The following is a 27,945-nucleotide window of genomic DNA, read 5'->3' on the forward strand; positions in this document are numbered from 1 at the left end:
CCCGCCCTCCACTCCGAAGAGTCTCAGAGCGGCTCACAATCTCCTTTATCTCCCTCCCCCACAACAGACACCCTGTGAGGTGGGTGGGGCTGGAGAGGGCTCTCACAGCAGCTGCCCTTTCAAGGACAGCCTCTGCCAGAGCTATGGCTGACCCAAGGCCATTCCAGCAGGTGCAAGTGGAGGAGTGGGGAATCAAACCCGGTTCTCCCAGATAAGAGTCCGCACACTTAACCACTACACCAAACTGGCTCTCTTTGAGAGCCACATTTGTGTAAAAGATGTGGATGTGGCTACCGAGCCACAGTTTGGCCACCCCTGTACTGGACCAACATAAAGACACACTCTTGCTATCTTCAGTTAGTCATCGACCTGCCCTAACAGCTTTCAAATGGCGTTCTTGGTCCCTTCCGGCCGCATGACACCTTCTGCAGGTTTTGTGCGCCTCCTTGAGAGCAAGACCTGCTGAATTCTCCAGTTTTGTCTTTCACCCTAGAAGACTGGGGGGGGGGGGGGGGACACAAATGGGCTGCGTGTGCGCCATAGTAGCCAGTCGCCAGCGACGACTACATTTGCTTCAGCGTTATTATTAAGAAAGGAAAGGTCCCCTGTGCAAGCACCAGTCATTTCCCACTCTGGGGTGACGTTGCTTTCACAGTGTTTTCACGGCAGACTTTTTATGGGGTGGTTTGCCATTGCCTTCCCCAGTCTTTTACACTTTCCCCCCAGCAAGCTGGGTACTCATTTCACCGACCTCAGAAGGATGGAAGACTGAGTCAACCTTGGATCGGCTAACTGAATCCAGCTTCTGCCGGAATCAAACTCAGGTCGTGAGCAGAGAGTTCAGATCACAGTACTGCAGTACTGCTGCTTTACCACTTTGCGCCCATTTATTACTAAGGCGGCGAAAAAGCTCCTCGCCCGACGGCATGTCGCGCACTCTGTGCCGTCACAGTGCCTGGCGGAGGAGGAGAGACGTCATCTTTCTTCCCTGCCGTCTTTCCCCAGCTGTGATTGGGTCACGTGGGGGCGTTGTTTGGTCCCCTCCGAGCGCCGCGTACGCAGCTGCCCGCCCCGCCCCACGTAAGTTTGATGACGGAGAATGGAGCAGGAGCTTTTCAGGGCTTGGAGTGGGGCTTTGTGCCGCGCGAAAGGGTCGCTTTCACCGTCACCTTCCCCCTCGCCCTCCAGGAGTCTGAGAGCGGCGGATGAGGAGGTGGGCGACGCGCTCCAGGTCTTCCTGTAGCTCCGCGGGAAACAGTCTCTTGGGGAAAGAACAAAGTTCGAGACCAGTGCCACCTTTCAAATTAACGAAGTGTTATTCAAGGTGCTACCTTTCGCGTGCACGCACACTTCACAGGGCTTTTTTTTGGTAGAAGATCCCAACTGGAATCATTTGTATATTAGGCTACACCGCCTGATGCCGAGCTAGCTGGAACTGCGTTCCTGCTAAAAAAACCCCCTGCTTCTTCAGATGCAATGAAATGGAAGTTACCAGAGGGTGGACAGTAAATTAGCATACAGTATACTGAAGATGTTTCAGAGGTACTGATTTATTGCTCACCCTCAACCGATATGTATGGACTGGTAATTTTCACTTCATTGCATCTGAAGAAGGTGCCACTAGACTCCGATTTTGTTCTGCTGCTTCAGGCCAACTTGACTACTCACATGAATCTTATCTTCTTGAGAAAGAGTTTTGAGTAATGAAGCCCCGCCTGAGCTTTTGCATGGGAAGGAGTATCCTGTCGCTGTTTCATTTTACATAGTTTCCTCACTCTTTTCTTCAGAACTGTTCACTTTTACAAATAATATGCATTTTTAAAAATTTTCTTGTTTGGTTACAACCATTCTTGTACATCTGGAAGCATCTTGTAATAACATGTATAAATCTAGATTCAGGGGTGGTAGTTGCGTTGGTCTGAAGCAGCAGAACAAAGCTTGAGTCCACTGGCATCTTTGAGACCAACAGGGTTTTATTCTGAGTATAAGCTTTTGTGTGCATGCACACTTCTTCAGATGTACCAGACTAAAACTTTCCGCATCTCATTGTGGCCAGCTTGTTCTTTTTCTGGGTGGCTGCTGTGGTGGTGATTGTATTCTCTGTAGCCAGCTAGCTCTCCTCCTAGCAGGTAGATCCAGGTGAGCAGCCATATTGATCTGAAACAATACGTAGAACAAAGTTGGAGTCCAGTAGCAACTTTAAGACCAACAAAGCTTCATTCAGAATGTAAGCTTTCATATGCATGCATGCTTCATCAGACAATGAAATGGGCTACAGTGAGCAGTGCTACATATAGCTGGTAGGCAGTGGTTAAGAATGCAAAATAGTGCAAAGTTAGAATCCAATGGCAAAACACTGAAATTGTTTATTTCACTGTTTTGCCATTAGATTCTAACTTTGTACTACTTTGCATTCTTGAAATTGTTAATTTTACTGTTTTGTCATTGGATTCTAGCTTTGTATGCATTCTTAACCACTGCCCAACAGCTATATATAGCAGTGCTCACTGTACCCCATTTCATTGTCTGATGAAGTATGCATGCATATGAAAGCTTTCATTCTGAATAAAACTTCATTGGTCTTAAATGTGCTACTGGACTTTAACTTTGTTCTCCTCCTAGTGGTTGCTTGGGTGCTGGGATGAGAACTCAGAGCCTGTGGAGAAGGATGGGGATCATGGAGAGGACAAGCTCTATACTTATATCCCTGGCTTGCTGTTCTGAGACTTGCAGCTTATTCATCTTCCAGTCCCTGCAATGGTGACTGTTTCAAGGTGGGAACCCTTGTGGTATTATCCACAAGCCCTAGCATGCAATAGATTTTTCCACTTTCCTGAACTATGGAGTGGATGCAAGCTTTGGAGAACAATGCTCAGAAGAGCCAGATGAAGTGTGTCAAAAAGCTGCATGTGAATATCTATCCATCCATCGTCGTTGTCATCATCATTTCCTGTGTCCCTCTGAAATTTTATAATTTATTTATAATTTATTTATTTATTACATTAAGCTTATATCCCGCCCTCTCCGCAAGCGGACTCAGGGCGGCTGAGTTGCATATGGCTGATTCAGTCTTATTGGATGTAAATAACTCAGAACACTATGAATAAAATCACTCAGTGACAGATGTTACAGTTACGTTTATGCAGAAACTAACTTACAAATTGACCTAAAAGACTGCAGTTATTCTAAAAGTGTTTTCTTTTTCACCCAACTTTCTCCTTTCTCAGGGCCAAATCACACATTCCAAAGTTGTCTTGTCATCCCACTTGGGAATTAAGTGCCCAGCATACAACTCCTAATGCACATTTGTGGACCAGACACATTGGGAACACCAGGACTTTGTCACAGGTGAAATGACTCTGATACCCCATTGATTCAGGAATATGAACTGAATTGCTCCTACAGGGGTGGATTTGCAAGTATATCTTAATCAAGCCACTAAGCATTTGCTTTGTTTATTTCCCAGGTCTAATGGCATACTTGCTGAATGCAAATTGCCTTTCTATTGATCTTCCTGTTTCTAATATAATATTCATTCAGCTCACATTCTTCACATCAAGTTTAGCTGAGAGTAGAAGAATTTTCTTCTCTTAATTTGACTCTCTAATTTAGAATATGAAAGCTCCACAACTATTTAGAAGTTTAACTCCATGACTATTGTTGTAGAATTATTTTCTGTAGTGATTTTATAGCTATGCTGAGCTTGACATGTTCAGGAAACTAAGGACTGGCATTGGGAGTAGGCAATATTTTGTTACTGCATAAGACTTTGGGGTATAGTTCATGTGTCATATGTAATGTGAATGATACTTTTTATTTAAATACCTTGAGTTTGTTGGTCTTATGCCAAGAGTTTATACAGGCAGGTGTTATAAGGTATAACATTTTATTTTAATGGGTCTAGGCACAGAGATAATTAAAGCAAATCTCTTAATGGCTATGCTTTTCATATAAGCATATTTCTCTTCCAAAAGTGAACCCTCATGTGCTTAGTAAATTGCAAGGTCTTGCTTTAGAAAATGACTCCTGTTGCATGTTTAATATTCAGTATTCTGCTGAAATGAAGTTCATGCCGTGTGATTCAGCTTGAAGCTAAAATATGCTTACAAATTATTTACATAATTTGCCTTAGAAGATTTCTTTTGAACTACCTCATTTCTTTTCTACTGCAAGTTATGATATGCATAATTTTGAAAAGTGAGTCTATTATGTAGCATTCATGAAAAATCTAAGATAAAAAATTGGGAAAAGTGTTAAACTACGCCACAGATTCTAAATGGATAGTGTTTGATTCCATAATCACAATTACGTGTATTTAGAATCAGATCTTGTTGCCTTTCCAAATAGCCAACGTGGGTAGGCATTTTAAGTTTTCCTTTTTAAAAAAACTTAAAGAGTATGAATCAAGATGATATGATCTGATATAAATTTATATTTTATTACTTTAAAAACAGTTGATTTCAAATGAATCACATTTCTCCCTATTTATTAAGAATGGTCACAACAACAAAGCATTTTGAGGTCTGAGCTGTTAGAGTAGTGATCAATACTGTGCTGTCAATATCCAGTCTTAGACACATTTTGTTTTCTTTCTAATTCCATGTTCATGTGTTCAGAATTTTAGATTAAGCCAGCAGCCCCATACACTTATTTGGGAGTAAGATTCCAAGTCAAAAAGCATTGAACTTGTCTGCATGTCTAATTATATAGCATTCAGAATAGGAATTGCTGAAGGGATACCGCAGGGGTGGCCAAACTTGCTTAACATAAGAGCCACGTAGAATAAATGTCATTTTTGAGAGCTGCGAGATGTGAACATCAGATGTTTGAGAGAAGGAAGGAAGGATAATAGATGGTGATAGAGGGAGATGTGGAAAAAAGCTGGCCGACAGGGTGGTGGGGGCTTCAAGAGTCACACAATATGTGTGAAAGAGGCAAATGTGACTCCCAAGCTGCACTTTGCCCCCCCCCCCCCATTCAGGATACTGCATGACATAGAACGAAGTTTGAATTCACTTTATGCCACTGAATTAAATCTTGATGCCATTTAATTAAAACTTTGTTCTGCTGCTTCAGGTCAACCATGGCTGCCCACCTGGACCTAACTGGTGCATAGTTTTTGTGGGATGGTTTAATTTCAAGCACAGTATGTTAGTACTTCAGTGATACCATTAGGAGTATCCAGAGATAAGGTTGCCAGCTCCAAGCTGGAAAATTCCTGGAGATTTTGGAGAGGAAGCTGGGGAGGGACCTCAGTGGGGTATAATGCCATAGAGTTCTCCTTCTAAAGTAACCATTTTCTCTAGAGAAACTGATCTGTGTTAGCTGGAAATCGGTTATAATTCCAGGAGATAAACAGGCACCACCTGGAGTTTGGCAATCTTATAAGCAGGGATCATTACTTTTTGCTGGTTAATCTCTAGTGCTTTGACTATACCCTGATATTTTTAGCAGCTGTTTTGTATTGTTGTGTGTTTAAATGTGGTAAACCATTTGCCAGAGCTCTTGGGGACTAAAATGTTAGATGGAGTTTCAGAATAATGATACATATTTCCATTGAAAAGTAGAATAAAAACATAATAAAATTGGTCACTTGGACAATACCACTTGGACAACCCTTGCTTCAGATATGTTATGCCAGTGAATGAAATAATAAAACAGATAAATGGTTAAAAAAGAAAAGCATGTCCCGTATTGCACTTTAAGGGGAAACCATGGTTTGAAAAGTGTGTAAACTATTGATGTAGAAGGCTGTGATCTTTTAAACATGTTTATTTTAATTAATTTCAAGTAGATGTTTTAGGTTAGGGCTGCAAAGTCAGCAATATTTTAATGAATAGGATAGGGCTTGCTGCATATTTTGTGTTTCCTTTCTAAGGTTAAGTTGTTTTCTTTCGCTACATTATGACTTTCATAATTATTTTATACACCAGTCTGTCGGAGCGGGAGTAGCAGAGTGAGGGAGATGACTTGCCCGACACAGGGCTTCAGGAAAGAAAATCAGGCAGACACGTGCAACTAGTGCCAAAAGGTGTATTAACATATATACACAACAAGTGCTCTCTTGTGCAGTCTATACAATATCACCTCCACGGACAAAGTGCTTCGCCTAACCACCATCTCACAGGGAGAGACCTGTGTGATGCACACACAGATCATATATAGTCCAAGCAGCCAATCCTGGCCGTGCTGACTCAGCAGATTGCATCACTTGGCTTCTGCCGGCTCAAGCCGGTCTGCTGATCAGGTCACTGTGACCTAGCCTGGCAGCTAGATCACCAGCTGTCATACTGTAGCTGTCAGACTGGGTTTATGTAGATTCTTGCTCCAACACACCTCCTAATCTATTTAAACCCAGTGCACCAAAACACTTTACACAGTTTACATACATGTCCACCAGCAACATTACAGTTCATATTTACGTAGCTCGGAACCCTTTCCGGAATTCGTTCAGGAACTCATCATGATTGTAAAACACATCATCGTGTTCCTGTTCAGCCAGCTCTTTCAGACGCTTGGCTTCAGCCTCCTTCTCCCTTGCCTCGCACTCTGCCACCCAGGCTTTCCATTTCTTAGCCTTTTCTTTTAACATTTCCTCAAATCCGGGTGGGTCTGGATTGACAGTCAGAGTGACATAGGGACACTTGTACCTAGCGGGACGTTGGCCTTTGGTGGACCTGGCAGACACCCGTGGCCCTGCGCTTGGACCAGCTTTGTCTTCTTCGGGTTGCTCTGTTCCCACCTCCTGGGCTGGTTGCTCTGCCCCTGTAATTGGGTGTTGAACCTCCTGACTCTCACACTTTACCTCCAGTTCCTGCATTTGAGGCTCTGCCTCCTGACTCTGCTCGTCAGGCTCTGTGCCAGCATTCGGCTCACCTTCTCCAGCCCCGCTGGGTGCCACCTCCTGGGCTGGAGTTCTGGGCTGCGCTCCAACATCGTTATCGCTACTTGGCAGCAGGACAAATTGTTTCTGCAAGGAGTGCAACCTTGGCCAGCTGCTTTTTTCATTGAACTGGGCACTCTTACTAAGTGTTATCTTGCTTTTGCTATTGCAGAAACGATAACACCTGGCCCTTGGCTTGTAGCCCAGAAAAATTAGGCTCTCTGCCCGGACATCCCCCTCCCCGCTACTCGTGGAGTGGATGCCAACCCGAGCCCGTGACCCAAAGACTTTTAAAGAACTCAAATCTGGGGTCTTGTTCAACAGTAACCTGTAAGGCACATTTTTCACAGTATTACACCAAACCCTATTTTGCAAAAAAACAGCTGCATGTATGGTTTCTGCCCAATAGGTCATTGGCAGTTGTGCATCCTCTAACATGCAATACATCACATTCTGCAATACAGCCCCATGCCCATTTTCTCGGGGCGTTGCCGGGTTCGTCAGACGGTGGGCGATGCCCTTGTTCTCCAGCCAACGTTTCATCTGGTTAGATAAGAATTCCCCCCCTCTGTCGGTTTGTACAGCTAGGAGATTAACCCCTAATTGTCTCTCCACTGCTTTGACCCACTTGGTGAATGTCTTATACACCTCAGACTTATGCACCATGGTGAAAACCCACGCGTACCTCGTGTGGTCGTCGGTGGCCACCAAGCAGTATCTCCTCCCCGACAGACTCTTTGGCAATGGGCCAATAACGTCTAAATGGACTAGTTCCAGGGCTCGTGTGCTTTCCCTTGAGCTTTCTTTAGCAACAGCACACGCCTTGCTTTTGGTCTTCTTGCAGACCTGGCAATCCAAGTAACATTTGCAAGGATTTACTTTCAAACTAGGCACAAGCTCCAGGGTTTTCTTTAACGCCCTAAATCCGCAGTGCCCAAGTCTCCTATGGAGCAAATGTATACAATTATTGTGCACAGGCTCATTCGACACCTGAGCCACCTGGGCACAATCACTCTGGACCACATACAGTTTACCTTCCCTCTTTCCTGTCACAAGCAACTTTCCCCCACCTCCCAGGATTTTGCAGCAGGTTTTCTCAAATCTCACCTGGTATCCCTGGTCAAACAGTGTGCTAACACTCAACAGGTTAGACTGCAGTGAGGGTACATACAACACATTTTGCAACATACATTTCAGTGCAGGAAATTCCACATTGCCTGAGCAAACAGAATTGGCAGTGGTCCCATCAGCCAATCTCACATACTTATGCTCAGGACTGTCAATGTTTTTCAACAACTCCTTCTCGCAGCAGAGATGGCTCGTTGCCCCGGAGTCTAAAATCCAAGCAGACCCTGTGCTCTCTACTGCAGACGTGACCAGCCGGGTTGCTTCCTCACACGGGCTGGCGGTCCTCCGCTCTCGCCGCACACGCCCCCGCCTCTTCTCCCTCTCAGGGCAAGCTCGGAGCAGGTGCTGCGACGACCCGCATCCATAGCAGCGACGGACTGCAAACGCAGTCGGCTCCACTTCCTCCACCTTCGGACGCCTGCCAGCAGCAAAAGCTGGCTCATTCTTGGCTGTCTTCCCGGACACACCGATAACAGCACGCTGCCCGGCCGACACCCCCGGACAGCTCACGGCCGCAATTCTCTCTTGGAAGTCAAGCAGGTGGGCACAGACGTATTCCATGGTCAGGGTCGCTACGTCCACCGTCTCCAGAGAAGTTATCAGGGGAGTGTACTCAGGTGGCAACGACGACAGCAAAATGTACACTCTGTCGTCTGGAGCTACAGTCTTGCCTCTTGCCTCCAGCTCAACGAAACAGTCCGTTAGCCGTTTGATGTGATCTTTCACACACCCTCCAGCCGGCATAACGGTGCGGAACATCCTCCTTGTCAAGGCCATGAGGGAACCAGCAGTGGTGCTAACATGCACCGCACTCAACGCGTCCCAGGCAGCCTTGGGAGTGTCCTTCCCTCGCACATAAACCAGCTGGTCATCTCCTATAGACAGCACTATGTTGGCCAGTGCCTTATCCGATAACACAGTCTCGGCAGGAGATAAGTCAGCAGGGGGGTTACTCACGAACAGCCATTGCCCTTCACGCTTGAGGTAGTGTTGCATTCTCAGGCTCCACACCGCGTAGTTGGCTGAGGTGAGCTTCTCAACGGCTACTCCAAGCTGTTGCTGAGCCATCGTGCCGACTCCTCCTCACAGCTGGCTGCCGACGTCCCTCTGGCTCTCAAACAGAGAACGGTGGTGCTTCTGTGTCCTTCACCGGCGTTCCTCGCCTCCGGCTCTTTCCAAACTCACAGTCAGCTCAACTCTCAACTCTCTCCTCCGCGCAGCGGAAGCGTGCTGGGCCCATAACCCTGTCGGAGCGGGAGTAGCAGAGTGAGGGAGATGACTTGCCCGACACAGGGCTTCAGGAAAGAAAATCAGGCAGACACGTGCAACTAGTGCCAAAAGGTGTATTAACATATATACACAACAAGTGCTCTCTTGTGCAGTCTATACAATATCACCTCCACGGACAAAGTGCTTCGCCTAACCACCATCTCACAGGGAGAGACCTGTGTGATGCACACACAGATCATATATAGTCCAAGCAGCCAATCCTGGCCGTGCTGACTCAGCAGATTGCATCACTTGGCTTCTGCCGGCTCAAGCCGGTCTGCTGATCAGGTCACTGTGACCTAGCCTGGCAGCTAGATCACCAGCTGTCATACTGTAGCTGTCAGACTGGGTTTATGTAGATTCTTGCTCCAACACAGTCTTCAGTTCACAGATAGGTTGTGTTTTAGCAAAGAATAAGAAGCACCACTGTTCAGCTTACATACGTCCTTAAACACTATTCACTAGTTTGATACAAACAATCACATTCCTAGAATACATACTTTCAGGCACTGGTCTTGTGTAGGTGACAAAAAATGTGGGTGCACATGGCAGACTTAAGTTAAGACAAGCATCCACTTCAAGATTATTCTGTAAATATGTACAATGGAAATCACTGGAGAAAACAAAATAAATCTTTCATTGTCTAAAATGCCATTAGTCTTTTAATACACACAGCAGAGGTTGGAGGAAGAATGTTTTAAGCTGTAGAAAATACTGTGTTGAAAATGCATTGCATTCCAAAAGCACCAGAGAGGTGTTTGAATAAATACATTGCTTTCTTTCTGGGTCATGTTTCATTACAAAACATAAGGGCCAACTGCACCTCACATGCAAATGTGCATATTAGAACCCAGATGCCTGGAGTTTTTAGAAAAGCAGCTTTAAGATGGGGGAGTTTGAAACAGGGATGTAGCACTATGTGCTTACCTCTTTTCCCACTTGTAGTGTGACTTGCTCCAAATCATTCCCTGGATTTCTTTTACACTGTGTGATTCAAAACAAGTTTGCTCACATTCTTTGGGAGTGGGGAAGGAAGCAGGTTTGAAATGAAGAAACAGTAAGCAGGACTAGTATCCCCAGTCTTTGAAGCTGCTTTTCTTAAAAACACATACCCCCAAAATTACACACCATCATTTATATGTATAACAGCTAGTATCTAGGTGTGAAATTAGTGATGCTTAGAATATTGGACCCCTAGTGAACACTTCTAATTCCCTCTTTCTTTCTTTCTTTCTTTCTTTCTTTCTTTCTTTCTTTCTTTCTTTCTTTCTTTCTTTCTTTCTTTCTTTCTTTCTTTCTTTCTTTCTTTCTTTCTTTCTTTCTTTCTTTCTTTCTTTCTTTCTTTCTTTCTTTCTTTTCAGCGAGGTGGCTGCTGAATTGAGCCTGCCCCTGCCTCCTGACAGGATATTTCAAGGAAGTCTCCCATCCAAATACTAACCACAGTTGACCTTTCTTAGCTTCTGAGATCTGACAAGATTGGGCTTGCCTGAGCTATCCAGGTTACGGCAGTTCACATTGATTTCAGTGGGAGAGTTAATCAGGTTTCTAAAATAATGTGCTGCTCAGTTCTGTGTATGTTAACTTATATGTAAGTCCCAATATTCAAAGTACATCCCATTTCATTGTTCGTAGTGTTCCTGCTTTTTTTTGTGTGTGGTGACCTACCATTGTTTGTCTTTTATAGTCAGCACATCATGTCATTCAGAAAAGAAACAGTGACAGACTTTCTACCAGGGGTGTCAAATGTGTGGTCTGTGGGCTGTATCTGGTTCCCGCAGGGCTCAAATCCATGCCCCCAGGCAACCTCCTCTTGCTTCCTTTCCAGGGCTGCTGCTGCAGGTACGCTTTACCTTGCTTCCCCCCCAGCTCCCTCAGTGGCTCTTCACTTCCTGCTTCTTACCTCCCCACCCACCCACCCCCCCCTCTCTCTCTCTCTCTCTCACACACACACACAAGCACATGGAGAGCTCTGTGGCTGCTTCATTTGCAGGAGGGATACAAAGACAAGTCTGCCTCTCTCTCTGCTTCTCACACAAATCCCGCACCTCTTCTGCTTGCTTCTCCAGGGCTGCCTCTCCTCTTTTGTGGACAAAGGAGGAGGAAAGAGAACTATGTTAGATTCCCATGGCAGATTTAAGACCAATGTTTTATTCTAGGTATAAACTTTTGTATGCAAGCACACTTTTTTGGAGGAAGGGAAGCAAGGTGGGTGGGTGGAAGAATGGATTCTTCTGACAAGTACAATGTACATTAAGAAAATTATTTTGGCCTATTGTGTGTGTGTGTGTGTGTTAAATGGATTTCTCTGTTCCTATCTGGATTTATTTGCTTTTAAAAAGACGCTGGTTATGAATTAGAACACTTGGATTAGTCCTTATATCTTAGAGAGTGGAGTGATTTCAAATCCAAGTGATAATAGCACATATTGGTAATTAGATAGGAAGACTAGCTCTCAATTGAGTCCAGGAGGATGCATTGTCTTGAGCTTCATTATCAGTTGCAATTCAGCAGTCTCTCTTTCTAATCTCCCTTTGAAATTCCTTTGCAAGAGCACTGCTACTCTTAGCTCAGCAACTGAATGTTGTGGTTTCTAAGATCAGACTTGTCCATTTATTATTTGCATCCTCCTGGACTGAATCCTCTTGGATGGAATTGAGACCTAGGTTTCCTGTCTCATTACCAACACTGGTACCTCCATACCTATTATCTGTCTGCATTTTGCACATAATCCAATCAAGCTTGCTATTGTCATTCAGCTGCTATTGCCATTTGACATCTGATATCACCTTTATAAAGTTTATACCTCTGGTACCTCATGTTAGATTTTATGGCATGCATGGCATGACCCAGCAAAGTGGTAAGATCCTGCCCTTGTGTCAAAGGAGTTTGACACCTCTGTAATACACTTTCAAGAGATGGTTTCAGAGGGTAGTTGTGTTGGCTTGCAGTATAACAATTACATTCAAGTCCAGTAGCACCTTAGAGACCAGCAAGAGGTTTTGGATATATAATCTTTTGAGAGTCAAAGCTCCAGTCAAAATGGAGATCTCAGTATTTTTATTCTAGTCGGATGGTGGGAGAGATGTTGTACAGAATGTTGTAAAGGATGCAAAGGCACCATGCTTTAATCAAACTAATTACTTATAATATGCAGTTCTACTCTTGTCTGGTGAAGTCTTGACCATTTATACCCTGAAACTCTTGTTGGTCCCTAAAATTCTACTGGACTCACACCTAACTGCCCACAGAGAACTCTTAATTTTCAAGCACTTGTTTTCTTGGCTAAAATATACTCTCTTAATTGATTTGTGCAGACTCTGTTGTTGCATTCTTCATTCCTTCTACTTAGAAGATGTTTTAGTTGGACTATTTTTTTTAACAAATAAAATGGGTCACTATGAGGCCCCTCTTCAGCCAGGGTATTTATACTGGATATAAGAATTCTTCCTGCTTTTCTATAACTTCTATAAAATAAAATTTATTAGCATTCAACACTGTCTGTTTTATGTTTTGTTGCTGGTATTGACATTACGATTCCAAGTGTTTTTCAGTTTTGTAAATCTGTCTATTTCCAGATTTCAGCGCTATTCCAGGATTTGCAGTGTCTTTGAGTAAAAAAAGTTATGCAGCGGAGAAACAAAGCAACAAATGTTGGATTGCTTTTGCTACTTTCTCAGATCCATCAAGTTGGATTTTTCAGAATTCCACCTGTCACACTGGTGACTTTGGCAGTAAACATTTTTCTCTTTTTACAACCTCTGAAACGACTCGATCAAACATGCATTAGTGTTGAAAAGTGTCTTTTCATGAAAGATTGGCATCGTTTGTATCTTTCACCGCTTCATCATGCAGACGACTGGCATTTATATTTTAATATGGTCTCTCTGCTTTGGAAGGGAATTAAATTGGAAAGAAGGCTTGGAAGTCCGTGGTTTGGATATATAATTGCGTTATTTTCTCTGCTAGTTGGAGTTGTATATATGATTTTGGAAACTGTGTTTGCAGAGCTTATGGATGATCCTATGTACAAGCTAAATTGTGCTGTAGGCTTTTCAGGTAAGACACCCTAATTTTGTTATATCATTTATATTTTCAATGGGCCACTGACTTTTAGTGAAGAGGTTTAACTGCAGTTTTGTGTGTGGCAGTGCTTTTAGTGTCTGTGATTGTTGCATTTGTCTTCAGAAATCTTTAATGCGGGAGACTTTGAAAGTTGAATGTTGTACAAATACATCTATAAAACTCTTAATAAAAATATTGTATCCCTTACAGCTGGACTCCCCATAGCAAGTATTTCATGAAAGAAATACTACCAGAATGTTTTTTTTAAAACATTCCATCTCCCTTCCATTTTTTCAAATGTTATAGTGAGAATAGGGATTACAGAAATGTACTTGCTATGGAACAAATTCTTTTCAGACTGAAAGATGGCAGTTTTGTGTCTACAAAGGTTGTCACTTAAAGGGTCAATATAGCCTAAATTAGAGTTCAGTTATCATTCCACCAAATATCTCTATTTCACATTATGAGTAAAGGATTGTTGTAAAATCATTTAATTTATACAGCTCAGTGATTACAGACTGGGAAATCCCTTTCTAATAGGACTGTCCTATTCTCTTAAGAAGTAATCTGAAGCAACTGTTTATTAGTTGCGCTAGGAATCTCAGCTGATTTGAAATTCTTCAAAGGTATGCTCTCTTTCTCAGCATTTATACATGCGAGACTACTATTGTAGTGGAATTTCAGCAAACCAAATTATATCAATGCAATCTACTGTTTTATTTGTCTTACTGCATTTAAAGATAGGTAACATCTGACATCCTTCCTTAAATCAGAAGGAAATGCTGGACACATACAGCAGTTCACTGGTGCCTAAAAAAGGAATTTCCTTAATTAGTACCTCTGTCTATTTGCTGGCTGTGAGGGGTGAAAATAGTCCCTGAAGTAATGGAGGAAAGTAGCTCCAGTAGAACAACAAGTACAACAAAAGAAAAGTTTACAATAAAGAAGTCAGTATTTATTAGAGCATGCAGGTATATTTTTAGCACTAGGTTTTTTTGGGATGGGTGGAATTATTTTCATTGAGAAACAAGGTGTTATCTCTAGATATGTAAATGCTGATATGATTCCTCCCACAGGTAAATACATTGTAAAACTGAATTAGTGAGTAAGAATATCTTTCCCCCCCCAAAGCCGCACCAAACCAAATAGGTTGTAGGTTCCTCTAAACCTACGTTTGGAAGAAGAACAAAGATAATAATAAATCTCAGTAGCATATTGAGGAAAGCTTCTGTTTGTATCTCTTCGTTGTTTTTGCTTTTATCTGCAAATTCGTCTCTTTGGTGTGATTTCATTCCTTTTATTTTGATTTAGGAGTGTTATTTGCCTTGAAAGTTCTTAACAACTATTATCACCCTGGAGGGACCACCAACATCATGGGAATACATGTGGTAAACAAATATGCATGTTGGTTGGAACTTCTAGCAATTCAGTTATTCAACCCGGGGTAAGTGTGCTGAATCATGTACAACTAATGTTAAATTACTGTGCTTCTGTGTTTGGTTGTGAGTATTTATAGAGAGAAAGTGTGTGAACTATCAATGTATTTTTAATGTTAAAAAACCATAGATTCCCCTAATTTTTAATGTTAAAAATAACTCAGGTTCCCCTAATTCTGGTCTGTGGCGTGGGACAAGGAAGGGAGAATTTAATTCATTAACAGAAACCTTATTAAACATTGTTAAGTTACAAAGTACTTTCAGTAATAGTTACTGATATGCTTTTATAATTACCATCACCCATGTTGATGACTTTTTAAAAAGATTAAATGAGATTAATGTTTTAAAAAATACTAGACCATTTATTTGACCATCACCTTTGACCAGTCAGATGACAATCTCTTGCACTGTGTAGCCTTTGAAATGTAGCCTGCTAAATTTTAGAGCTCAACTGAAGTTCTGTTATGTGCTGTATTACCTACATTTAGCAGGTATAATGTTTGATGTGCTGTTTTATCAAAAATATCTGCTGAAGACCTGAGATTTGTGACCTTCATTGTCTATCAAAAATAGTGTCCAGTTTAGATCAGGGTCACACAAAAAAGGACATCATCTGAAATATGTTTATAATACCTCAGGAATAATTTATTATTGAGGTTTATACATCCCTAGTTATTTCAAGTTCTGAGTCCTGACTCTTCATGTGTTTCTGTATTTCTTATCTTGTATCCATAGTGTGTCATAAAAATCATGCAGTGGCCATATTCCTGTGCAGCAAGAAAGCTAAAACCCTTACTTTTTGACTTAGATACTTTGACAGTTATCCATGCCTTTGTACTTATATGTTGGACTGCTGTATTATGAACTAGGCAGAGCTGCCCTTGGTTATTGTGTGGAGACCTCAGCTTGTGCAGAGAGTGTATTACTGAGAGTAACTGCAGTGTACTTTGGGATAGTGCAGTATAGTGTGCAGTATAGGGTCTCTAAATGGACTGAACCTTCAATACCTGAAAGATTACCATGTCATCCAAGTTCTGCCACAGTTTCTAAGGTTTTTCACAAAATCTCTTCTGTCTACCTCAGGGGTGTCGAACTCATGTGTTATAAGGGCCAGATCTGACATAAATGAGACCTTGTTGGGCCGGGCCATGTCAGGTTGGGCTGAGCCATGCCAGGCTGGGCCATGTGTATACTGATTTAAGATTAGGTAGCATAGATATAAATTTTATAAAGAAAGCAGACAAACCCAAATATATATTTTTAAAAACTTAAAATGTTTAAAACATTAGCACTCATTGGTCTTAAAGATGCTTTCTTTGTATCTTTCCCGTGGAATCCAGGGAACTGGGCAAAGGAAGCTCTGTCTCTTTCCTTTCTTCCTCAGGGGACTGGGGGGGGGGGAGCCTCAGCCAACAGAAGGAAGAGAGGCTTGGCTCAGTAGCTGTGCTGTACAATTGAGAGAGCCTGGCAAAGCAAGCTATTCCTCCCCTCTTCTGCCCCAAGAGGAGCATTAGCCAATGGAAAAAAAAGAGGTTTTGCTCTGTAGCTCCTGTGCAATTGAGCAAGCCTTGCAAAGCAAGCAGTTATGCAGAAGGAAGCAAGATATATGGAGAATGAAGCAGATGACACCCAGTTGCTTGGGGGCTTGATAGGAGCCTTCCAGGGGTTTGATTTGGCATGTTTGACACCCTGGTCTACCTCATCTGTATTCCCAATCCAGTAGTTCAAGCCTTGTAGAAAGCATTCTTGGTAGTTTATGAACTGTGCTCTTATTCTTGAAGTCATGGTTTAACTTTTGATACTGAACATCTTCAAGAAGCATTACAAACTTTTTAGGCCATAACTAAGCTAGTATTGATTCCATTTGTACTCCACTCAGTGGGAACCCAAAGTAGCTTACATTGTTCTCCTATTCTCTGTTTTATCCTCACAACAGTCCTCTGAGGTGTTAGGCTGAGCATATGAGACTGACCCAGGATCACTCAACAGACTTACCTTGCAGAGTGGAGATTCAAACCTAGGTCTCCCAGTTTCTAGGTCAAAGGTCCCCAACCTTTATGAGCCTGCTGGCACATTTGGAATTCTGACACATGGTGGGTGCGGTAACAAAGCAGCTGCTACAGAATGGCTGTTACAGGAGGTGGAACCAACCACAAAATGATTGATTCAGTAACCCAGTGTAGAACTTTGTGTTGTGGTAGCAGCTGCTGTCAAGCAACATTTTAAAAAATCTGCACAGCCAATCTGGGCATAAACTCTACCTGGTCCCACCCACTTCCTAAAAACACTTGGCAGTCACCAGAAGAGGGGGCAGTAGGCACCATGGCATGTTCTAGTCCAGTGCTCTAACTGGTGCACTATTATAAGAATGCTTGCTTGGATTTTAATACTATATAGTTTACTGATTGGAATCACATTACAAAACAGGAGCAGCACAGTAAACAATCTTACAGACATAAACGGCATGTGGCTGACGGCTAGCAGCATAACATAACACCATAATGGTGAAATGCTGGGGGAAGTGATGACTTTCAAAGGACGCCCACTGGATTAATTAAAAGCCTGGTGGAAGAGCTCTGTCTTACAGGCCCTGTGAAACCTTGATAGGTCCCACAGGGCCCAGATCTCCAGCAGGAGCTCATTCCACCAGGTAGGGGCCCAGACCGAAAAGGCCCTGGCCCTCATTGAAGCCAGCTGGGCGTCCTTAGGACCAGGGACTATGAGAAGATGTTGAGCAGCAGACCTCAGAATCCAGCGGGGGTTCATATGAGGAGAGGCGGTCCCGAAGATATGCAGGCCCCTGGTCATAAAGGGTCTTAAACGGCCTTAAATGTAACAACTGCTGATAAGGATATCAAGTGAATTACAATATCCAAAACCAATAACCAGACACTAGGCAGTCAAAAAGGAAATCAAGTCCCACGTAGATAGTTTCTTAGCCTAAGTTCTCCATATGAAGACCCAGGTGTTTTAATTTTTCCGTTTCAATTTCTTATTACAAATCTTCCACAGTGGTTAGGCTAAATAAATTAATATTAACAAATTATTTCCTTTTTGACTGCCTAGTGTCTGGTTATTGTTTTTGGCTTTGGATATTGTAATTTACTAGTACCGACATTCCATATTGTTTTGTTTTAATATTGTAATATAAGAATATCAAGTGGTCATTGTAGTTGCTGCTTGAATAAATTAAGGAATGCAGCTAGTATCATTTTTCTATAGCATAGCAGTGCTTTTGAGAAAGGGTTGTTTTGAAAATAGTTTCATGACTGCTGAAGGACTGGAATGTTTTAATTCATTTTTTGAGATATGAGATATGGTGCACCAAATAGCTATTTTCTTGGTGGCTTGTTCCTCCCTTCCGATGCTCCCAGTTGTAATTGAAGAAAAGCTCGAATGGTGCAATACTTGTAGCTCAACTTGGCTGGCAAATTCTTATTCAGTGTTTGAGATTTATTTAAAAATAGCCTAGAAATAGCACTGCATTTTTTAAAAAAAGACACAACAGAGTTTTATATACATTACAGTCTTAAATCAATCTTGTGTGATTCTAATTTTCACTGAAATATTGTCTTCTACATATTATATTTATTACACAGCCAACTTGGAGAGCCAGTTTGGTGTAGTGGTTAAGTGTGCGGACTCTTATCTGGGAGAACCGGGTTTGATTCCCCACTCCTCCACTTGCACCTGCTGGAATGGCCTTGGGTCAGCCATAGCTCTGGCAGAGGTTGTCCTTGAAAGGGCAGCTGCTGTGAGAGCCTTCTCCAGCCCCACCTACCTCACAGGGTGTCTGTTGTGGGGGAGGAAGGTAAAGGAGATTGTGAGCCGCTCTGAGACTCTTCGGAGTGGAGGGCGGGATATAAATCCAATATCATCTTCTTCATCTTCTTCTTCTTTCTGAAGCTTTACTTTAGTAATAAAGAAAATGCGTTGTGAAATCAGCTGTAACTACTATGGGTTTATTTCCAAAGAAACCTTCATGCAAAAGTTTAGCTCTGCATTCTGTTTCAATTTCTTCATCCTTTTACTTTGAGTGTCCTGTCTTATTCTTTTATTACTCTCTCTTTTTAAAATACACTTTACCTAGTGTGGCCTTTTCAGAGAAAGTAAAACAGCAATGTGTAAACTTCAGCATAGTCAATGTTAAGCAAGAGTCTTTCAGACTATATCATTGTAAGACTCCATCATAATCAGAACTATTGGAACCTTGCCAGATATAACTCATAGAAAATAGGTATGTAGTCTGAGAATGTACACTTTCACTGTCCATCTTTCAACAAGTACATTAAAAAAAAGTGAAGAAACAGAGCAAGATGGATTCATGGCATGCAGCAATATCTCCTTTAAGCCCAATAAAAGAATACACTGGGAATGTTCAGGAAAGAGTCAGTGTTTCTCCTGATAGTAGACTTTCTTAGGGAGGACTGACTACCGGTGTATTCATAAGTGATTTTAGGAGTATATTTTACTCAGTAATCTGGAAGAAAAAAATAGAATGTACTGTTTAGGTGGGTTATCTTACCCACTTAGAGCTAGGGGAGCTATCAAAGGCTGCAAACTTGCTGAGTTAGTGTGCATTCCCTGTTTGATTATACTTTTATCTTGTATGAATTAAATCAAGGAGTTGGATTTTCCTCTAAAATCTACACATTTTTCAACAAACATTATTTGTTCATCAATAGATTGGTGTTATACCTACCGTTATACATATGTAGGGCATGCATTATAGTATACATTAAAATCTTAAGCAAAATTGTAAAAGAAACAAATCTGACTGTGGAATGGATTACCTGAGGAGATCAGGAAGACTCTCACATTTCAGAATGTATAAAATGGAATTGTTCTATAAAGGTAATAGACCTGTAGTAAAATGAAATGGTTCAAGAGGACACTTTTCAGTGATGAGGATTGTACGTAATTGCACTATTTACTTTGTGCATGTTTCATTTTACAGCATTGTTTTCTAATTTCTGTAATCTGTTTTTTTTTGCATTTTTATATTATGTCTGATACTTTTATTGCATTGTTTTTTCCTTCCTTACATTGCATTACAGTTTTGTTACATGTTTTATACTCTTTCTAATAAGTGAATAAATAAATAACAGGCAAATGCAAACCATTTTCAATATCAGAAACAAAAATGCTACAATGATTACTAATCACAACTGTTTTCTTGAAGACAACGTGAGTCTGTGTAGTGGAGTGCTAAGAGTGTCAGACTAGTAGCTACAAGATCTGCTCTAGGCTGCACAGGACAGGATTGGTAAAAGGAGTAGGACTCAGGTAGTTTAAAGTCATCTCTCCTTTTAACCTGAAGCCACAAGGAGTCAAGGGTTGTGCTGAGAAGGGCACCAGTGGTGAAGCTGGGGGGGGGGTGGCCTATCCATGTACATACACTCCCCCCCTGACTCTTCTGATTTTAAGTTGCCAGCTTTGGTGGTGATAGGTACATCAACCCACTGAACTTGGTGGAATTTATTTGTGATAGAATGTTGGAGGCCTGGTAGGTACAGAGAGTGGCAGCTGAGTAGAATGTGAGGGAGGGGGAAGAGGGTAGGAAGAAGATTTACAAGGAGGGGGGACTTCGTCTTGCAAGAGAGAGAAAAAGAGAGAAGACCAGGGCGGCTTTTGCAGATGCCAGGGGGAGTATCTGAACATGCCTGTGCTGAAGGGAACTTCTGCCTGCTATTTAAGCTACAATCCTAAAAACACTTCCTGGGAGCAAACCCCATGTCAGAACTGGCAGAACTTCAAGAAAAGCCCAAGACTTAGTTGCAAGTATAGGCATTTATTAGAGAACTCCAGAGCTTGAGGTGCAGAATAACACTGATAACAACAGCTAGTATTCGATACACTTTATGTGATTCTGTTGACAACAATAAAACGATGGTTCACACGGGTGGAGACAACAGTCTGTTTCTCAGGGTCTGTTATCAGGTAGGGAGGATGGAGTCCCGCTGGGAAAGTGCGAGCCGGCCTGGCTTCAAAGGCCATCTGCAGATGTTGACCCTGGGCTATCTGTTACACTTCAGTGATCACAGTTTGTTTGAAATGCACAGGCACACATAACATGGGGTCTGGTTAGTATTTTGGGCAAGCTGCTTGGGTTAGTATTTGCTTTCAATATGGAGTCGGTTAGGCTAACAGCATATAGGAAAGTTACAAGTTCTGACACCCAACAGAATAAAATTGGAGCCTTATGAATAGACTTCTTAAGATTGCTCTTTAAGTGACCTTTATTTGCAATCATGCTGCTCCTCTCCGTGTTCATTCAAAGAGAGAGCCAGTGCAGGGTAATGGTTGACAGTGTTGAACTAGGATCTGGGAGTTGCAGTTTCAGATCTCCACTCTGCTGTGAACCTTTCAAAGTAACTTTGGGCCAATCACACTCACTCTGCCCAACCTACTTCACAGAACTGTTATGAGGACAAAATGGGGAAGGGAAAACCATGTACATCACCCTGAGCTGCTTGGACAAAGGGCAGAATAGACATTTGTCTAACGGCGAAATCCAGTTTGTGCAGCAGTTTATACTGTTCAATTTCATAGTTCTTTGGAAGGGCAGGATAGAAATGTGAAACAAATAAATTTGTGTAATCCAGTTCTATTGCCTTGTCCATCATACTTAGTGTGCTGTTTTTTCCATTGTCTTTTATAACTCTGTCATCTTCCTCAAGTTTGGGGGAGGTATTTGTGAATTTCCTGCATTGTGCAGGGGCTTTCCACTAGATGGCCCTGTAGTAGAATGGGGTAGATAGAGGAAATATGACATCTGCACTTTGTACACATTACATTTGCAACAGGCCTTTCAAAAGCAGCAGAAATATAGCAGCTCTATAAGGGCTCATGAACCAGAAGGTAGGTCTTCATGAGTTGCCTGAGAGTCCTGAATTGCTGATGAAAGACCCTGTGGTCTAGATGTCCTTAAACAGAAGCAAATGATCAGTCTGATTTCTCTGTACCAGCAGTGGGAGAATGGATTTAGTTTTCAGATATGACCATGCAAGTTAATAAGCCACATGAGACCTGCTGGATCATAAGTAATCCTTATACATTGTGCTTTTATAAACCATTGTTATTTCCCAAATGGTTTTCGGGCACTGGAGTACTTGTTGTTCCTTTGGTTATAGTAAACTCTTCACAGTTTGATGCATCCAGTGGAAAAGAGGCTGCAAACTGTAACTAATTGGTGTGCATTGGAATAAGGAGGGTACAGAATGTATTTAATCAGGAGCATTGCATCTCACAAAGATTTATATCCTCTTAGGAGCTCTTTTGCAGGACACCTGGCAGGTATTCTTGTTGGGCTGATGTATACCAAAGGACCTCTGAAGATGATCATGGAAGCATGTGCAGGTACAGAATGATTATCCTGATAGTAAGGAAGAATTCACATTACAGTTTGATTTTGAGTTTAACATCATTTCTTAATTTGTACTGCCAACTTTCCAGTGTTTGTATAATGTTCCACCCAATGAGTGTCTTCCCTTTTTTTCTACCAATGTTTTCCCATGAAACCCTTATATAATAACTCTCTTTTAAAGACAGGAAACAATCCTTCAAAACTGCATGCAGTTTAGTTCTTGAACTCTTTCTTTGTGAGGGCATTGCCTTTGGAATAAAGCATTGTCAGTGCTCCTATATCCATCACAAAATAAACGATTGCTTTGTCTTTAGAAAGCAGAGCTAGTGGAACTCTGGGTTTTTATTACATGGTTTCATTTAAAGTGATCTTCTTTGTGGGGGATGTACTCTTGCATTTGGAATTTGTCAATTGTACGGAAGAAAACCAAACACCCCTGCACAAACAGCACGTGAATCAGCTGGGCGATTGTGACTCAAGTGTGAATTATAAGCTTTGTTGTAGCTTATGGCTAAAACAAAACTGAATTATAAGCACAGCTCTTTGTGAGTTCTGTTGCTTTTCATATCTCAATTTAAAAGCCATATTAACATACATGTGAAAGCCTGGGCTCCCATATACCAACATGGCAGATAATGATCAATGGAATTAGTGTCTGTTTTGTTGGCTTACCCTTGCTCTTCTCCTTCTCATAAAAACAGCACTGCTTCTTTTGGCTTCTTTTGCTTGGCAGGATTCTTGTGCTGGTTCTCTTTTCACTGCATAATAGGAGTGTGATTACATGAACTGTGTCCCCCTCCCCCCCAACCTAGGAGTCTGGTGAAAGAGAGATCCATGCTGCTGCCAGTAGCCCTTAAAGCAAAATTGACATAGAGCGTAGAGACTCATGAGGCAGCAACCACTTGTCCCAGCTTCCTTCATGGCTATATGTTTTCAGCTACTCTTTTATAGAAACTACAAGATAGAAGGAAAGCTGTACATTTTAGCACTTGATGGATGAATCACCCAATACCAAATGCCTACCTCCGCCCCAGAGAGATATACTTGGTACAAGAGGATGTTGATCTGTCATTTAAGGACAAAATTTCATCTAAAGGATCATATCTTTCCTCGTTAGCCTGATGCCATCCAACTTCAAGACGTTCAATTTCCATGACAGCAGAAAAGTTGTCAGTGCAGAAGTGGGAACTAATAGGTTCCTAAAAGTCTTCTCCTCATACCTCTCCTTCCTTCAGTTTCTCCAGGTCATATATCTGCTGCTAAAAAGAAATGCTAGTTTATGGGTACTCTTTTGTGCTGATTGCAGAAACATAACATCACATAAAAATTTCAGTTGCAATGTTAAGTTTCTTTAATCCCAAATAATTTATTTGCTAAGCGAAGGGTATCTCCCTGCTTGATGTAAAATATTTTCCCTCATACCGAAAAAACCCCGAAGACTTTTTTGTTTTATCTGTTAGTATATTATTACTCTGTTATAACTGAGAGAGAACAGCAGAGGGAAAAGGAGAAAATAAATAAGCAAAAGTATAAATGAAGGCAGTGAGAGGTTCCTGAAATAAGGATTCTATCAAACTTTGCAAGATTGAATTTGAATATCCACCTTTCAGTTTTGCTTCCTTCTTCTGCAAATAGAGTCCTGCAAGTCTTTATTTTTCTACAATTTTTGTTTCTCTCATGCAGAATTTCTTCTATAAAATATACACACATCTGTAAAACAGCCATTTGTATATACACAGAGAAAGCCAGGGAGAAATTTGTACAGAAATTGATCTTCTCTCCTCCCCCCTGCCCCATTTCTCTGGCTTCTGACTGCTACCCACCCATTACTGTTTTGATACTTTTGCATGTTACAGAAGAGCAGAGGGATTGGGGGTTCTTTGTCTCATACTGGCAGATCTTTCTCTTTTTAGGAATATGAATCCTTCCCAAGTAGGTTGAATCATCTTGACTCCTTGATGAGATCAAGAAGAACCCTGCCTGAGCTCAAAAAACCTACATCCCTGGCTTGAAAATGTGTGGAAAAAATTCAGTGTATTTAAAAGGCTGGGTGATCATCAATATGCAGTGAAATTCTTTGCTACAACTTACCTTACCATTGGTCCTCCTGAAGGCTCAGTCTTTTCATCCTCTTCTGGTATCATCCTTGCTTTTGTAGGAGTTTCACTGGACCTTTTTCTGTGTGTGCATTCACACAGTGATCCCTTTGTCAAGCCCTCCTCGCTTTGTTCTTGGTTTACCCTGTCCTTAGTCCCAACAGCTCTCCTGGCCTCCAGGCCTTTTTGTTCCTTGCTGCTGCTTCCTGTCAGTCTATCTCTGCATGGCCCCTAAAGGAAAGTTCTGGTCTGCCTGCTCTCAGGTTCTTCCTCATCCCACAATTGTCCCTATCTCCTTGCTGTCACAACATTTACCAGAAAGTAGCTATACCTGACTGTACCTTCTCATGCTTGGATTAGCAGTATAAGTGCAAATAGGGTATTTAAAAAGAAAAAGGGTATGTGCACAAGTATTTTTCCCTTACGGATTTTAGCCTACACTTGTGCAAAAATTAATGTTTTAATCTAAAAGATGGAATAGTGTTCCCTAATGTTGGCCTTCTTTGCACTGTAACCCATAGAAAGTATGTATTTCACAAATTCAATTCATAATTTCATATTTATTTGTTGGGATTTCTATTCCGTCCTCCCCTACAAGCGGGCTCAGGGTGGATTATATCAGACTGTTAAACAGATAAAAACAATCCACATACTCCAAGTTAAAAAGCAAGCGATGGCAAGCTAAAATTTAACAAAGTCAGCAGCATCCTGGGAGTGTGGTATAGATGTATGCAGGAAGCCTGCATATTGAATGGGAGGCCCAGGCTAACATTTATAGGATGTTAGTGTAGTCCCTAGTATAAGCTGGATAGAGCAGGGGAGGCCAATGTAATCAGACACCCGCCACCTCCACCAAGGGCCTGCTTGAACAACTCCATTTTGCAAGCTCTGCAAAATTGTAGTAGGTCATGCTGGGCCCTGATCTGATTTGGAAGCATGTTTCACCAGGCTGGAACCAGGGCAAAAAAAGACCTGGCTCTGGTCAACACAGCTAAGCAGATGTCTTTTGGGCCAGGGACAGCCAGAAAATGGTGTTCTGATGAGCATAACACTCTCCAGGGGACATATGGGGAGAGGTGGTCCTGCAGGTATGTTAGCTCCTGACCGCATAGACCTTGAAGGTTAATACCATAACCTTGAACCTGATCTGGTACCCAACTGGAAGCCAATGCAGCTGGTGCAGCACTCGCTAAATGTGCACCTGCATAGACACCCCAGTCAGCAGGCTGCATTTTTGTACCAACTGCAATTTCTGGGTCAAGTTCTTGAGTATGTGATTATTTTACTGATTTGTAGTTATTTGTAATATGTAGTTGTTTTGTAGTAATTTATAATATGTAGTTGTTTTATTTATTTACTCTTAATTGAAAAATTTACTATTATCTGAAGAAGTGTACATGCACACGAAAGCTTATACACAGAATGAAACTTTGTTGGTCTTAAAGGCATCACTGAACTCAAACTTCGTTGTGTTGCTTCAGACCAACATGGCTACCCATCTAAACAAAGTGCCATATTATCCATAAACTAGGGCTCTGTCCCACCTCCTAATCTGTCATTCTCTCTTCATCTCTGCATCTCTCTCTTCATTGTTTGCTTAAAACACATTTCCTTCTAATGGGATTTTAAAAGTTGTTTGTTGAATATATTATTCTCTACCAAAATCATAGATTAATTTTTATATTCTTTTATCTCTATAGGAGATTTTAGTTATTCTGGTTATCCATCCTACACACCGAGAGACTATAATACGTACACTGATGGATTGAGCGAAGAGGAACAGTTTGAAAGGGCAATGAGAAACAGTCTGAATGACAGAGGTAAGAATCTTCCTGTTGCAGCCTTACTGAGAATACATGAATAATTTTTCATGTTTCATTAGGAAAGGTTTACTGTCTTAAAAACAATATGAAGCAGAGCCTCATGAGTTTGCATTTTATTTCCCCTCCCCCCCCTTCCCACAAGTTATGTAGCATTAAAATTTCTTCTTGGTTGGGACTAGGATGATCCTAGCCTGGTTCCTTCCAAGATCTGAGTTTGTATGAGCTTCCCATTATAAGGAATGAAAATTTCCAAAAAGAACACCTCAAGATATGCATGAAATAGAACAGCTGTATCCTGCAAACTCTCTGAGAATATTTCTTTTGTGGGAACAAACAAACATTTTTTCTACACTGGAGAAATTGAAAAACTCACTGCAGCTCCTTCGTACTTCAGTCAGGCCTCTTAATTTATTTCTCCCTGTGAGACAACCATCCAATTATAAGCCAAAGACTTGAGCCTATAGTTCTGATTTGACCTCCCCTATCTCGGACTCTGATAATAGTTTGCAGTTCTCTCATGACCTTGATGAGTCAATATCCATCTCTAGCACATCAAAAGGGCTAACTCCAATTTTACCAACTGCCTATAAAGTAGATGCATCAAAGGGGGAACCTGCGGTCGGCAGCAGAACATCTCAGGTAAGGACCAGCAAGCCCTCACAGGAGCCTCCTGTTATACAAAGTAAAGACCAGAGCATCCCTGTGGAAGTCCCAGAGAAACAGCTGAGTCCAGAAAGCTCTGGCATAATGGAGTAAGAGCAAATTGAAGGCTGGGAGGAAAGCAGAGAAAGAAGCTCAGGGAGATGTTGGAGAGGTTTTCTTCAATATTTATTTTATTTTATCAAATTTATATCCTGCCCTCCCCTGATGGGCTTAGGACAGCTAACAACAAATTAAACCACATAAACATTAAAAACAAAATATACAATAAAATCATTCATACAATTTACAATCCTAAAACCAAGATGTGCATTTCTAATTGCTCTGATGTTCTTGTTTCAGTTATAAAATTCAGTGGGGTTGTCGGTGCTATGGAGTAATAGCTACCTCCCTTCAACCATTAAAAGCAAGTTTAAATAATTCGGTCTTACAGGTCCTGCGGAACTGTGGCAGGTTCCACAGGGCCCTGATGTATTCAGGGAGGGCATTCCACAAAGCAGGAGCTATTACTGAGAACGCTCCGGCTCTAGTGCTGCACAGTTGAACCTCTTTCAGTCCAGGGATCTTAGGGAGATTTTGAGACCCTGAATGGAGTGCTCTCTGGGGCACATGGTCCTGAAGGTAGGCAGGTCCCAGGCCATATAGGGCTTTAAAGGTTATGACCAGCACCTTGAAGTGAATCCGGAAGGCCACAGGCAATCAGTGCAATGTTTCCAGCACAGGTTGAATGTGCACCCATACAAGCAGCTCCATTAACAACCTGGCTGTTGCATTTTGCACCAGTTTCAGCCTTCAAATTTGAGTCAAGGGCAGCCTCATGTAGAGGGCATTACAGTAGTCAATTCTTGAAGTGATCGTCGCATGGATCACTGTTGCCAAGTCATTGCTCTCTAGGTATGGAGCCAGCTGTCTTATCCGTCTAAGATGATAAAATGCAGATTTGGCAGTGGCTGTTACCTGGGCCTCCATTACCAGCAATGGCTCCAGGAGCACCCCTAAGCTCTTGACCTTTGAAGCTGGCACCAATGTGTTTTATTTATTTATTTTTTATTTATCTGAGATTTATATCCCGCCCTTCCCACTAGGTGGCTCAGGGCGGCTTACAACATGTAAAACTAACATAAAATATAAAATTAAGCATTAAAATTAACATTTCATAATTTATAGTTAAAAATCTAAACAATTATTATATACATAAACATTAAAATCATACAGTGGTCTT

The 27,945-nt window shown here is 41.8% G+C and overlaps 1 protein-coding gene across 1 annotated transcript in view; it reads left to right on the forward strand.

Annotated features, from left to right (window-relative positions):
* Positions 1–1,080: 1,080 nt before the first annotated feature.
* RHBDD1 (rhomboid domain containing 1) overlaps positions 1,081–27,945 on the forward strand; it is a 45,277-nt gene continuing 18,412 nt past the window's right edge. The window contains exons 1-6 of the mRNA XM_060242697.1: positions 1,081–1,213; positions 3,228–3,348; positions 12,856–13,336; positions 14,654–14,786; positions 22,049–22,137; positions 25,929–26,060. Of these exons, the coding sequence (XP_060098680.1) occupies positions 12,904–13,336; positions 14,654–14,786; positions 22,049–22,137; positions 25,929–26,060 (787 nt within the window). The 5' untranslated portion in view covers positions 1,081–1,213; positions 3,228–3,348; positions 12,856–12,903. The remainder of the gene's footprint in view (positions 1,214–3,227; positions 3,349–12,855; positions 13,337–14,653; positions 14,787–22,048; positions 22,138–25,928; positions 26,061–27,945) is intronic.

The sequence above is a fragment of the Heteronotia binoei genome, chromosome 6, assembly GCF_032191835.1.
Source record: "Heteronotia binoei isolate CCM8104 ecotype False Entrance Well chromosome 6, APGP_CSIRO_Hbin_v1, whole genome shotgun sequence".
NCBI classification, from domain to species: domain Eukaryota; kingdom Metazoa; phylum Chordata; class Lepidosauria; order Squamata; family Gekkonidae; genus Heteronotia; species Heteronotia binoei.